This window comes from Salvelinus sp. IW2-2015, linkage group LG20, assembly GCF_002910315.2.
Source record: "Salvelinus sp. IW2-2015 linkage group LG20, ASM291031v2, whole genome shotgun sequence".
In the NCBI taxonomy this organism is placed as follows: Eukaryota; Metazoa; Chordata; class Actinopteri; order Salmoniformes; family Salmonidae; genus Salvelinus; species Salvelinus sp. IW2-2015.
In genome coordinates this window covers 65,904,488-65,918,829 of record NC_036860.1, presented here as the reverse complement: position 1 = coordinate 65,918,829, position 14,342 = coordinate 65,904,488, and the positions used below count along the sequence as shown (strand labels likewise).

The 14,342-nt window shown below is 43.5% G+C and overlaps 1 protein-coding gene across 1 annotated transcript; it reads right to left on the bottom strand.

Moving 5' to 3' along the window:
• Window positions 1-4,812: 4,812 nt before the first annotated feature.
• Window positions 4,813-9,098, bottom strand: zgc:86839 (CKS domain-containing protein). Its single transcript, XM_024013164.2, has 3 exons — window positions 8,887-9,098; window positions 5,756-5,883; window positions 4,813-5,495 (listed from the first exon to the last, which is right to left on the bottom strand). The coding sequence occupies exons 1-3, from the start codon at window positions 8,976-8,978 to the stop codon at window positions 5,452-5,454; spliced, it is 264 nt and encodes an 87-aa protein (XP_023868932.1). The 5' UTR covers window positions 8,979-9,098; the 3' UTR covers window positions 4,813-5,451.
• Between the last annotated feature and the right edge of the window lie 5,244 nt (window positions 9,099-14,342).

The following is a 14,342-nucleotide window of genomic DNA, read 5'->3' as shown; positions in this document are numbered from 1 at the left end:
TCAGACTTAGGTCCTTGTTTTGAGAAGATAATTGTAGTATGTTGTTGGTAAGATGTAACCCCTCTTTTACACACTATCATTGAGATATACAGTAAGTCATATAACCTAGTCCAATCACAGTCCTATCAGCCCCTGTAGTATCTAGAGCAGAGGAGACTGGTGGGAGGAGCTATAGGAGGATGGGATCATTATGGCTGGAATGGAATAAATGGAATGGTATCAAACACATGTGAACCAAGTTTGACTCCGTTCCATGTATCCCATTTCAGCCATTACAATGAGCCCATCCTCCTATAGCTCCTCCCACCAGCCTCCTCTGATCYTGCGCTTACTTTAAATGACTCCCTGTGTTAGTGGTACCGTAAGTGCTGCCCAAAATGAATATAAAAAGCAGCTGTGGTAATCTTCATTAACTGTGTGACATGTGTTGATTAAGAGAAAACAGGTGACTWTGGAATGTTTGTTGGAACCAGTCTCCAAACGCAATTAGGAGTCTGCTGTTTTGTACAGATGTGCATTCTAGAATCTAGATCCCTCCCATTGCCTTCTAGATCCCTCCCTGTGCATTCTAGATCTCTCCCTGTAGATTCTAGATCTATCCTCCACATATAATAATAATAATTTATTCAACTTTCATAGCGGTATTCATTACATAAGGAACCTCAAAGAGCTTTAAAACAACACAAAAAAAGGATTGGAAAGTACATGGCTTTGATATGATACGAGGTAGGGCGTTCAATAGGGAGAAGCAAGAAAAGATGTGAGTCTTGAGCTCACAATCCGGGGAAGGCAGGCAGCACGGTGTCACTTCAAGGTGGTGTCTGGAGCAAGTCCAGGGGAAGGCAGGCAGCACGGTGTCATCAAGGTGGTGTCTGGAGCAAGTCCAGGGAAGGCAGGCAGCACGGTGTCATCAGGTGGTGTCTGGAGCAAATCCAGGGGAAGGCAGCAGCACGGTGTCATCAAGGTGGTGTCTGGAGCAAGTCCAGGGGAAGGAGACAGCAGGTGTCATCAAGGTGGTCTGGAGCAAGTCCAGGGAAGGCGCAGCACGGTGTCATACAGGTGGGGTCTGGAGCAAGTCCAGGGAGGGCAGGCAGCACGGTGTCATCAAGGTGGTGTCTGGAGCAAGTCCAGGGAGCAGGCAGCACCGGTGTCATCAAGGTGGTGTCTGGAGCAAGTCCAGGGTAGGCAGACAGCACAGGTCATCAAGGTGGTGTCTGGAGCAAGTCCAGGGAAGGCAGCAGCACGGTGTCATCAAGGTGGTGTCTGAGCAAGTCCAGGGAAGGCAGGCAGCACGGTGTCATCAAGGTGGTGTCTGGAGAAGTCCAGGGGAAGAAGCAGCACGGGTCTCAAGGTGTGTCTGGAGCAAGTTCGAGGAAGGCAGACAGCACGGTGTCATCAAGTGGTGTCTGGAGAAGTCCAGGGGAAGGAAGCAGCACGGTGTCATCAAGGTTGGTGTCTGAGCAAGTCCAGGGGAAAGGCAGCAGCACGGTGTCATCAAGGTGGTGTCTGGAGCAAAGTCCAGAGGGAAGGCAGGCAGCACGGTGTCATTCAGGTGGTGTCTGAGGCAAGTCCAGGGGAAGGTAGGCAGCACGGTGTCTACAAGGTGGTGTTCTGGAGGCAAGTCCAGGGGAAGGCAGGCAGCACGGTGTCATCAAGGTGGTGTCTGGAGCAAGTCCAGGGGAAGGCAGACAGCACGGTGTCATCAAAGTGGTGTCTGGAGCAAGTCCAGGGGAAGGCAGGCAGCACGGTGTCATCAAGATGTCTCACTGTCTTTGCCGTCTGTGTGGCTTCTCCATAGTAGGACTCTGATTAAGTTTGAGCTCAGCCACTGGAGTTCATGGACTCCGTAGTAGGTGTAGCCAGCTAGCTGGTCCTTCACTACTACCAAAATGAAGCACCCACGGGTGAAGATATGGCAGTCACGTGGCCAGAAAGCACACCACATTTCAATAATTAAAGGAGATCTGCTTGGATAGGATGCATTTTTGGGAATATTTTTATTTTGTACAGGCTTTCWTTTTTCTCTCTCTGTCAATTAGGTTAGTATTGTGGAGTAACTACAATGTTGTTGATCCATCCTCAGTTTTCTCCTATCACAGCCATTAATTTAAACTCTGTAACTCTTTTAAGTCACCATTGKYCTCATGGTGAAATCCCTGAGCGGTTTCCTTCCTCATCGGCAACTGAGTTWGGAAGGACGCCTCTATCTTTGTAGTGACTGGGTRCATTGATACATACAGTGCCTTCGGAATGTATTCAGACCCCTTGAATTKTTCCACATTTTGTTACGTTACAGCCTTATTCTTAAATGGATTACATGTTTTTCCCTCAGCTATCTACACACAATACCCATAATGACAAAGTGAAAACAGGTTTTAAGATTTTTTTTTAAATGTATAAAAAAGAAAAAAGTATTCAGACCCTTTGCTATGAGACTCAAAATTGACCAAGAACACAATGGTTACTTTAACAGATCTCTAGAGTTCCTCTGTGGAGATGGGAGAAGCTTCCAGAAGGATAACCATCTCTGCAGCACTCCACCAATCAGGCCTTTATGGTAGAGTGGCCAGACGGAAGCCACTCCTCAGTCAAAGGCACATGACAGCCCACTTGGAGTTTGCAAAATGACACCTAAAGACTCTCAGACCATGAGAAATGATGATTCTCTGGTCTGATGAAACCAAGACTGAACTCTTTGGCCTGAATGCCAAACATCACGTCTGGAGGAAACCAGGCACCATGCCTACGGTGAAGCATGATGGTGGCAGCATCATGCTGTGGGGATGTTTTTCAGCGGCAGGGACTGCGAGACTAGTCAGGATCGAGGCAAAGATGAACGGAGCAGAATACAGAGGGATCCTTGATGAAAACCTGCCCCAGAGCGCTCAGGACCTCAGACTGGGGCGAAGGTTCTCCTTCCAACAGGACAACAACCCTATGCACAAAACCAAGACAACGCAGGAGTGTCTTCGGGATGAGTCTCTGAATGTTCTGGAGTGGCCCCGCCAGAGCCTGGACTTGAACCCGATTGAACATCTTTGGAGAGACCTGAAAATAGCTGTGTAGCAACGCTCCCCATCCAACCTGACAGAGCTTGAGAGGATCTGCAGAGAAGAATGGGAGAAACTCCCCAAATACAGGTGTGCCAAGCTTGTAGCGTCATACCCAAGAAGACTCAAGGCTGTAATCGCTGCCAAAGATGGTTCAACGAAGTACTGAGTAAAGGGCCTGAATACTTATGTAAATGTAATATTATTATTTTTATTTTTTTTATTTAATTGGCTAACATTTCTAAAAACCTGTCTTTTCTTTGTCATTATGGGGTATTGTGTGTAGATTGATGAGGRAAAAAACAATTTAATCCATTTTAGAATAAGGCTGTAACGTAACAAAATGTGGAAAAAGTCAATGTTGTGAATACCTTCTGAATGTACTGTGTATGAGTGATAAAGTAATGTCACCCTTCATTTGCTCTGTTAACCTTTGGAATTACTTCGATAGCAAGTGTGTGTGGGGGGGGATCTATCATGTGGTTTCAAAAGTAAAAGTGGTCATGTGGTTTCAAAGTAAAAGTGGTGTCGAAGACAAAATGTCAGAAAGGTGTTTGTATCAGGGCATGTAGATGTTTGTGGAAGTGTGACTATGTTAGGGTACCTTAGGGCAGACCAAGAGATCACTGTGGGTGATGTGCTCTATTAATGGAATTGAACCGCAAAATTATCTGGTGCAGAAAATGAGGTTAAAACGTAGTGTGTGTGTGCAGTGCTTGTGTGCGAGAACGATATGATAGTAGGTTATGATGACTCATACTGTAATGACAGGGTCCCTCTGAAAAACTTGAAATGCTTTWAAAAAATATTTTCCACTGTTTAAAAGCCGGATCATATTATATATTTAATATAGTTATTCTGCCACAGCCATCTGGGGTATTCCAGATATGAACTAGACACCATGCTAAATCTATGTTGCCTGCAGCCACGGCATGCCTTCACTCTCAATAACATGAGCACTGCACCCACAGAACAACACTCACAAYGTTCATAAAAAGCAARACAATCAAAATGGCCTTGGTACAGAGTAAATGATCAATCCAGTCAAGAATTGACCTACTCAGGCACATAAATTAGAGGTCAACTGCACAATCTGCAGTTGACCTCTAACCACAAAGCATTGCCTATATACATTATTTTGGTAAGGCATTTATTGTAAAGCGAAAGCTGTTTACTTCATAGAATACATTTCTTTTGGTCTGTATTTCAATCATCCTCACTGCTGCCCCAACCACCAACACACGGACACTCAGCAGTTATTCACCAGAAATATTATAGCCAAACACGGCCATCTAAATGATAGTACACCAACTATGAGCACATAAAAGTGGCATCCTGCGTAATGCAAAATTACAGTTTGTTTCTTTTTATGTAGGCCTACACCTCAATATTGGACAGGTATGTACCAATAAGTTCCCGTCTTCGCCAATGCCCTATTTTAACATGTCCTATAGCACCATCTCATGGCCAAAAGCTTACAACACAACATTTCTGCAGGACCAAGTAACCAATTTAAAAWATATATTTATTCTCATCAAAAGTAATGACATTCAAAAAAGGCAACAGCCAAACACCATAGATTGATTTAGGCTCAAAGAGTGACAAACGTCTTCTTTCATACCATTGTGTTAAGTGATACCAAGAAATGGGTCTGGTTGTCAATCACAAATGATAAGTTTGCATTACAGACTGATGATATCAACAGTGGTTCAGTAGCGGTGCAGTTCAGAGGCTGTACGGCTCTATCAACAGTTATGATCACAAAAACACGAGCTGAAAAATAAACATGTATGACTGGCCACCAAAAGTAGCCTGGCTGGCTATTTGTCATGCCACACGTGCTGCCTGCATTCCAGTGGACAGTAGATAGAAAACAGGTACTTTGGAGAATCTGGAACAAGTATACAAGCAAACACCATCTTTACTGGGCTTTCAATCAGAGTTGACTTTATGTACAAAAAGCTAGTCAATACCGTCTGGGTGCACCTACTTATAAATCCATTCAGTTAGAAAATAGAAAACACAGTACATATCATTAGACATAGAAAAGTGAGCACATGTAGCCGTTTGGGAAGGTCATACAACAATTATATTAAAGTGATAGAAAAACAACATGTTATGTCAATAACATGTTACTCAATACTTTATTTTAAACACTTGATCAAAAGGTCGATATTCATCCTATGCACTTTGGTATTAGTGTAGTACTAGTAGCAACATATTGGTGATGTATGATATCCATTAAATGCCACAGTGACAGAACATTCACCTCCTCCATACAATCAGACTGAGCTTGGTTGCTGAGACAAATACAGCTTCATGCACAGCAGACAATATAACTTGTAGAGGAGGAAGTATTCAATGAATACCACGGAATGTTGACAGGAAGGAACGTTCCAGATCAGTTCTTCGGGAGTGGTCGTCTAAATAGGAGAATGTGAGGCTCTGAAAGAAAAAATAAAATATATATATAAAAAAAAGAAGATGAATTGACTTACAAATTACAAACCCTTTACATATAGTCTACGCTTAGCCTGGTCCCAGATCTGTTTGTGCCGTCTTGCCAACTCCTTTGGGTCACTCACTGTCATGCCAAGCACGATAACAGAAAATTGTCAARAAAAAAAAMAAACAAGCCCTRGGACCAGGCTATTTGCCTTGAGACATGATTGATGTGGTGTAGACAAAGAATTTAGGGTACAAACCAGGTTCATGGATCATATAGTGCACCCATCCAAGAGACTGCTGCACTCCCATTCGCCTCCACTCATCCTCAGACATCAGGTGGGATTTGGGGACTTGTTTCACCATCTCCCGCGGCAACACAACATGTCTGTTGGAAGAGCAAGTAGAGCAACAGTAAACACATTTTTACTGTAGTAAATAATGTATTCAAAGTCCATATAGTTTGAATATTTTCTAAAAGTACTGGTTAGTGGTTATGTACTTTATAACCTAAAACCAGTGCGAGTTCATCTTTAGACTGTAGCTAGCTAGGCCTATCCAACTGAATGAAACAATAAAAGAGGTTAAGATTCGACGTTAGATATTGGTAGGTAACAGTTAAAGTAGCTAGCTACACCACCAATTCCAATCATCATGAACTGGTTATTAATGGAATTATCAATTGAAAGCTGAAACTTCATCAAAGACTGTATGAATGGACAAAGCTATCRATCACGTGACACCATTCATTCATTGTGTGAAAACTCAATAGCTCATTTGAAGCATCTCAGGTGGGAGATTTATGTAGACATTCAATGATTAGTTTGAGCTACTCGAGTGGCGCAGCGCTCTAAGGCACTGCAGTGCTAGAGGCGTCACTAGACACCCTGGTTCGAATCCAGGCTGTGTCACAACCGGCCGTGATTGGGATTCCCAYAGGGCGGCGCACAATTAGACCAGCTTTGTTTGGATTTGGCTGGGGTAGGTAGGCCGTCATTGTAAATAAGAATGTGTTCTTAACTGACTTGCCTAGTTAAATAAAAGGTGAAATACTCCAGGAAATGTTGTTGCAGCCTAGCTCAGTGMTGCCTCCTCTCATTGAGTGTCTCAAGTTAAAGGCTGACCGGGGTACTGCAAGCTACTAAATTATCCTTATAACTTTTTTTCTGTGATTTTAAAATAATCAGGACATACATCTGGTGTAATAGAAGAAATTATTGGTTTTGTGATTGTCTTCTAAATTGTTATTTACAGCAAGACTRACCACAAAGATTTTCTCTTCACTAGAATGGGGGATCCTGTTTTCTGCAATGCCTGCATAACCGCAGTCGGCCTTGAACTTTGTGACTTCAACGAGAGGGGGCAGTCATTTACCCCTAACTTACACCAAGGGTGGTAAGCAGTAGCTCTATCACTATGGTCCCAATATCTASGTCCATAGATGATATGAAAGAGAATGTGAAGGAAGGCAGAGTGATTGAGGCCAAAAGGTTTATCAGTAGGAAAGAGGGCCAAAGAAGTGAAAGCCAATCAGTGTTGCTGAGGGTTGAGGGTTTTGCCTGGAAAAGTACAGATAGGATTCCTTAGTTTCAATGTATGAGAATTTGTCCCATCCCCATTGTGGTGTTTTAAATGCCAAAGAATGGGACATGTAGCTGTTCAATGTAAAGAAAGGAAAAGATGTGCCAAGTGTGGAAGGGAACATGATTATGGTGAATGTGGGAGCAATGTGAAGGTTATTTGTTGTAATTGTGGTGGGGGGGAACATAGTGCAGCAATTTGGTAGATGCCAGGTACAGAGAGAGGCTCAGARATATAGAATCAGTCATGCTATATCATATGCAGGGGCTTTAAGACAGATTGGTGGAACTACAGTGTGGAATGATTGCTCTTCCATGGCTACTCCTGTACTACCTAATGTCAGGGGCTGGTGTTTCTGCTGATCCTGGCATGGTTTCGAGGCATGTTCAGAAATCTAGTGCTCATGAATGTACAGTGTCAAAGGACACTTTCATAATGAATAAAGTTGACTTCATAGATTTTATTGGTAAGGTTATCAAAATGACTTGGGTTGTTGAAAGCAGAAATGGCAGGTTGAAGGTTATGGTGGAGATGGCAAGAGATATTGGGGGTAACAGATGTAACTGTTGAAATGGTTGTTGACATGCTGAACAATAAGGGTGGAGTGTTTCAGCATGATATAGATTAAGTTTAATAGGGTAGGGGGGTGTGGTAGAAGTTAGTAGGGATTTATTTGTTTTTTATTTTCATGGTAGTACAGAATTGGGCAGATCACGAGTGGTCGTACATTCCAGCACAGTAGGTGGCAGCATGCACTTMAACGATTGCGCCAATCCACCCGCATGCTTGTAGTGGAGATCTGACGCATGCGCATGGATATGGTGGTAAGCAAAGTGCTCATACGTCTTATTTTGTATTTTGACGAATTGACAGCAGGCATATAGATAAATGTTTGTCTCTACTCTACCGACATCTTAACTTTGGCTACTTACAAAAGTATATTGAAGTTAGTCATTAAACACATTTCCCTCAATKGGAGAATAGTGAGTACACATCTGAACAACGTCCTGGACCAGAGCTAACAAAGTAGTAGCACAGAACAATGAGACAGATATTTCACCGGATGTATTAGTGTGAAGCATCCGGTTGGAGAGGAAGCCCTTTGGCCTGCAGTGTGAGAAGATGGAATTTGGCCGACATTCTGCTTATTCTCTCATCGATAAAACATTTGATCWMMASWKTTCTGTTTCTAAAACTAGAATATGTTACGACAGAGTGGTCAAATTTTTGGATTTTTTTTTTGTAAAAGCGTTGTTTACAAGGAGTGCAAGAGCAAATTGAGTTTATGCACACGCGCACTTCAGAGAAATATGCTAATAAATATTAGAATGGGCCAATAGGCTCTCGCTAGTTCGTACTTGCCTCTGCCCACTATGATTAATACTATATATGGTAGTATTACTAGTAGCAGCAAAGATGGAAGTAGTCTACTTAACTCAAAACGTTAACTACCTAGCTAGATATTAACAGTTCACTGGAGTAATTTTAAATATAAAAAAGGACGAACGACAGTSGTTGGTAGCTAAGCCATTTTCGGCTCAGAGAATATAAAGTTGGCTAGCTAGTTATTCGTGTGGTTTGCGTATTGCTGCCTTTCACAGTTCGGAAAGTGAACTAGCTACATTTTGTCCACTTTTTTTTAATGGGGGAGAGAAATTGCATCACCATCTTACTGTAGATATATAACCCGTCCCACTACTTTGGTCCTTACAGATCCTGGCTAGTTAGTTAAACCATACACGCTAATAGTAACTACCAGCTAACGTTAGCTAGCGAGCCAAGTTAATACAGGATCAGGAAGCGAACATACCTGTATTCATAGTGTTCGTCGTTATATTTGTCTGAGTAGTAGATTTGTTTGTGTGACATATTGCCAATAAACAACTTTGACAGTATACACATGCAATTCCACTGCACTTTGTTAGAAAGTATTCCACGAACGTCCCCACTGCTAGCTTCGTTGCAACACGTTTGGCTAACCGATTCAAACCTATGGGAGGAAAAAAAAAGAAGCCTTACCAAGCCACTGATTGGATAAAAAGGTATCACATGACAATAACTAAGCATGTGCAGGTCCAATGAGGGAAAATGTCCACACTAGGCAAATCAAGTGCCTAAATTACACCATCAACAACAATATATTTACGTTCATCAAATAATTGTGATMGTTTTTATAGCTATGTTTTCATTCACTTTGCAGCTGCGTCCTGCAACATTGTAACGAATGATGGACTTCAGCAGCCGTAGAACTCTGATAGCACCTAGCAGTGATAGCCATATTCTATCATCAGAAGAGACAAAGCTAGAGGGTTTACTCCGCCAAAGACGGATATAGTGACAAGATACATATCTCTCCGCCCTAACAATAGGAGTCGTTGTCCACAAAGCGGCACGGTGGGCTGTCAAGCTCCCGCCTATCCTTTCTTTCGATTGGTGGAAACATCTCATTATTGTAATTCATTTTTGAATATGTTTGACAAAGTGAAAATSTAGAGTTTCTATCAACCTCATTCGTGCTTCGCATAATGTAGATATTAAAGAACACCGCTATTCGCGGCCGGTGTAGTTGGGGAAACCATTCACTTCAGAAAAATGTGTGATATTAATTAAGTTTATCGCTGTTAAGACACTGATGCCCTTTGCAACCACACACCTATGTGAGAGTGGATTCTCGGCCTTCACTAGCATGAAAACTAAATACAGGCACAGACTGTGTGGAAAATTATTTAAGACTGAGACTCTCTAATATACAACCCAACATTGCAGAGTTATGTGCATCCTTTCAAGCACACCCTTAACCTGTGGTGAGTTATTGTCACGAGAATAATTCTCGATGTTCATAAACCAATTAAATTAAACTACTCAGTCTGCTAATCAGGATTTGTAAGATACTGATTGAAATGAAACAGACGGAGGCCCAGCTAAAATAGTCAAATAAGGTTTATTCACGAGAGCGCTGGTTAGTTGTACAAAACCATTCATTTTATACTAGCTCCTTACGCACCTACTCTTGCACACAAACAGAATTCATACGCACATACATTTGCACACAAACAGTAGGTATCTTACGCACGTACTGTCCTGCTACCCAGCCGACAAAGATTAGGGACCGTGAGAATCACTCCCTGTCCTTTACCAAATCTCTCAGTGGCCCCTAGCCAAGTTCGGCACCGAATCTTGCTCAGACAGTCTGTGTTTAAGACACTTTAGAGACATTTTGTTATATTGTTTTACCCTAATTCTGACTAAAACTACACACATCATGACTAAAACTACACACGTAATTTATTATAATTTTACTGACTAACACTACACAAACCCATCAGATAATAAATGCATGATTCTAATCAATTTCATACAGTTCTAAGGTTTCAAAGTGGGAATTATTTCATCATTATCTTTCAACATTTAAATTACTTTAACAGTTATTCACAAATTTCTATGAACAAATAAGGTTTTAAATGTAAGATGGTTAAATTATTGATTATTATTATTTGTGCCCTGGTCCTGTAAGAGCTGTTTGTCACTTCCCACGAGCCGGGTTGTGACAAAAACTCACACTCATTCTTATGTTTAATAAATGTATTGTATWGTGTGTGTGTGTGGCAGGCTTACAATGATGGCAAAAAACAACATTTGAGAGTGAGCTGACCCTGGTGCCAGGAGTACGCAGCTGGAGGTTGAATATTTGAAGGAGTACGGGACTATAAAAAGTTTGGGAACCACTGATGTAAGTGTAACAGTTTTGCTTCCGTCCCTCTCCTCCCCCAACATTGGCTCAAACCAGGGACCCTCTGCACACATCAACTACTGACACCCTCGAAGCATCGTTACCTATCTCTCCACAAAACCGCGGCCCTTGGAGAACAAGGAAAACGACTACTTCAAGGCCTCAGAGCGAGTGACGTCACTGATTGTGCAGATAGTGCTGTTGGCTAGAGCGCACTTGCAAATACCAGAGTGGGACACTCGTTATATAACGCACTTGACAATACCAGAGTTGGCACACTCGTTAAATAACACAATATTGAGTTGTGAGAACCATCAGTAGAGTGTAAAATGCGATGGAAACCCATTTAACTTTTAAAAAATATTTTATTCTGAGGCCTCGCGGGTGGCGCAGTGGTCACTGCATCGCACTGTGCCACCAGAGACTCTGGGTTCGAGCCCAGGCTCTGCCGCAGCTGGCCGTGACCGGGAGGGTCATGGRGCGACGCATAATTGTCCCAGCGTCGTCCGGGTTAGGGAGGGTTTGGCCGGCAGGGATCTCCTTGTCTCATCGCGCACTAGCGACTCCTGTGGTGTGCCGGGCGCAGTGCACGCTGACCAGGTCGTTAGGTGTATGGTGTTTCCTCCGAACACATTGGTGCGGCTGGCTTCCGGATTGGATGTGCGTTGTGTCAAAAGCAGTGCGGCTTGGTTGGGTTGTGTTTCGGAGGACGCATGACTCTCGACCTTCCCTCACTAACCTTTTGCTAGCACAACTGGAATATGTTCCGGGATTCCCCGATGGATTGAGGAGTACACACATCAGTCATTGGCTTCATCGATAAGTGCATCGATGACGTCGTCCCCACAGTGACCGTACGTACATACCCCAACCAGAAGCCATGGATTACAGGCAACATCCGCATTGAGCTAAAGGCTAAAGCTGCTGCTTTTAAGGAGTGAGACTCTAACCTGGAAGCTTATAAGAAATCCCGTTATGCCCTTCGATGAACCATCAAACAGGCAAAGCTCAACACAGGACTAAGATTGAATCGTACTACACCAGCTCTGACGCTTGTGCGGTGTGGCGGGCTTGCAAACCATTACAGACAACAAAGGGAAGCACAGCCGAGAGCTGCCCAGTGACACGAGCCTACCAGACGAGCTAAACTACTTCTATGCTCACTTCGAGGGCAAATAACACTGAAACATGCATGAGAGCACCAGCTGTTCTGGAAGACTGTGTGATCACGCTCTCCGCAGCCGATGTGAGTAAGACCTTTTAAACAGTCAACATTCACACGGCCGCAGGGCCAGACGGATTACCAGGACGTGTATTGCGAGCAAGCGCTGACCAACTGGCAAGTGTCTTCACTGAAGACAATGTCGTCCGAGTCTGTAATACCAACGTGTTTTAAGCATGTTTTAACTTGCCTAAATGACTACCGACCCGTAGCACTCACGTCTGCAGCCAAGAAGTGCTTCGAAAGGCTGGTCATGGCTCACATCACACCATTATTCCAGAAACCCTAGCCCACTCCAATTTGCATACCACCCCAACAGATCCACAGATGATGTAATCTCTATTGCACTCCACACTGCCCTTTCCACCTGGAAAAAAGGAACACCTATGTGAGAATACTATTCATTGACTACAGCTCAGTGTTCAACTCCATAGTGCCCTCAAAGCTCATCACCAAGCTAAGGACCCTGGGACTAACACCCCCTCTGCAACTAGATCCTGGACTTCCTGAAGGGCCGCCCCCAGGTGGTAAGGGTAGTAACAACACATCCACCATGCTGATCCTCAAAACAGGGCCCCTCAGGGGTACGTGCTCAGTCCCTCCTTTACTCCCTGTTCACTCAGGACCGCACGGCCAGGCACGACTCCAACACCATCATTCATTTTGCAGATGACACAACAGTGGTAGGCCTGATCACCGACAATGATGAGACAGCCATAGGGAGGAGGTCAGAGACCTGGCCATGTGTTCCAGGACAACAACCTCTCCTCAACATGATTAAGGCAAAGGAGATGATTGTGGACTACAGAAAAAGAGGACCGAGCACGCCCCCATTATCATCGACGGGGCTGCAGTGGAGTAGGTTGAGAGCTTCAAGTCCTTGGTGTCCACATCACCAACAAACTAACATGGTCCAAACACACCAAGACAGCTGAAGAGGGCACGACAAAACCTATTCCCCCTCAGGAGGCTGAAAAGATTTGGCATGGGTCCTCAGATCCTTCAAAAGGTTCTACAGCTGCACCATCGAGAGCATCCTGACTGGTTGCATACCGCCTGGTATGGCAACTGCTCGGCCTCCGACCGCAAGGCCCTACAGATGGTAGTGCGAACGGCCGCAGTACATCACTGGGACCAAGCTTCCTGCCATCCAGGACCTCTATACCGGCGTCAGAGGAAGGCCCTAAAGACTTCAGCCACCCAGTCATGTTCTCTTCAGCCACCCAGACTGTTCTCTCTGCTACTGCATGGCAAGCGGTAACGGAGCGCCAAGTCTAGGTCCAAGAGGCTTCAAACAGCTTCTTACCCCAAGCCATAAGACTCTTGGACACCTAATCAAACGGCTACCCAGACTATTTGCATTGCCCCCCCCCCCCCTTTACACGCTGCTACTCTCTGTTGTTATCATCAATGCATAGTCACTTTAATAACTCTACCTACATGTACATATTACCTCAACTAACCAGTGCCCCCGCACATTGACTCTGTACTGGTACCTCCTGTATATAGTCTCACTATTGTTATTTTACTGCTGCTCTTTAATTACTTGTTACTTTATTTCTTATTCTTATCTGTATTTTTTTAAACTGCATTGTTGGTTAGGGGCTCGTAAGTAAGCATTTCACTGTAAGCYTAAATAAAGGTGAAATAAAATAAAAATATAGATTCAATGGTTGTAAAGATGGGGAGAGGTCTGTCTTGATTATTGTCCAGTCTTGTGGTCCAGTACTGCAAGGAAAGACCTAGTTAAGCTGCAGCTGGCCCAGAACAGAGCAGCACGTTTTCCTCTTCGTTGTAATCAGAGGGCTGATAAAAATACTATGCTGCCAGTCTCGCTTGGCTAAGAGTTGAGGAGAGACTGACTGCATCACTTCTTCTTTTTATAAGAAACAATCATGTGTTGGAAATCCCAAATTGTTTGCATAGTCAACTTACACACAGCTCTGACACACACACATACCCCACCAGACAAATCCAGAAAAAATTCAAGAAAGCGTACAGTATTAWATAGAGCCCTTATTGCATGGAACTTCCTTCCATCTCATATTGCTCAAATACACAGCAAACCTKGTTTCAAAAAACAGATAAAGCAACACCTCACGGAACAACGACTGTCCTCTATTTGACCTAGATAATTTGTGTGTATGCATTGATATGTAGGCGTGTGCCTTTTTAAAATGTTTATGTAGTTCTRTCCTTGAGCTGTTCTTGTCTATTGATGTTCTGTATTATGTAATTCTGTATTATGTTTCATGTTTTGTGTGGACCCCAGGAAGAATAGCTGCTGCTTTTGCAACAGCTAATGGGGATCCTA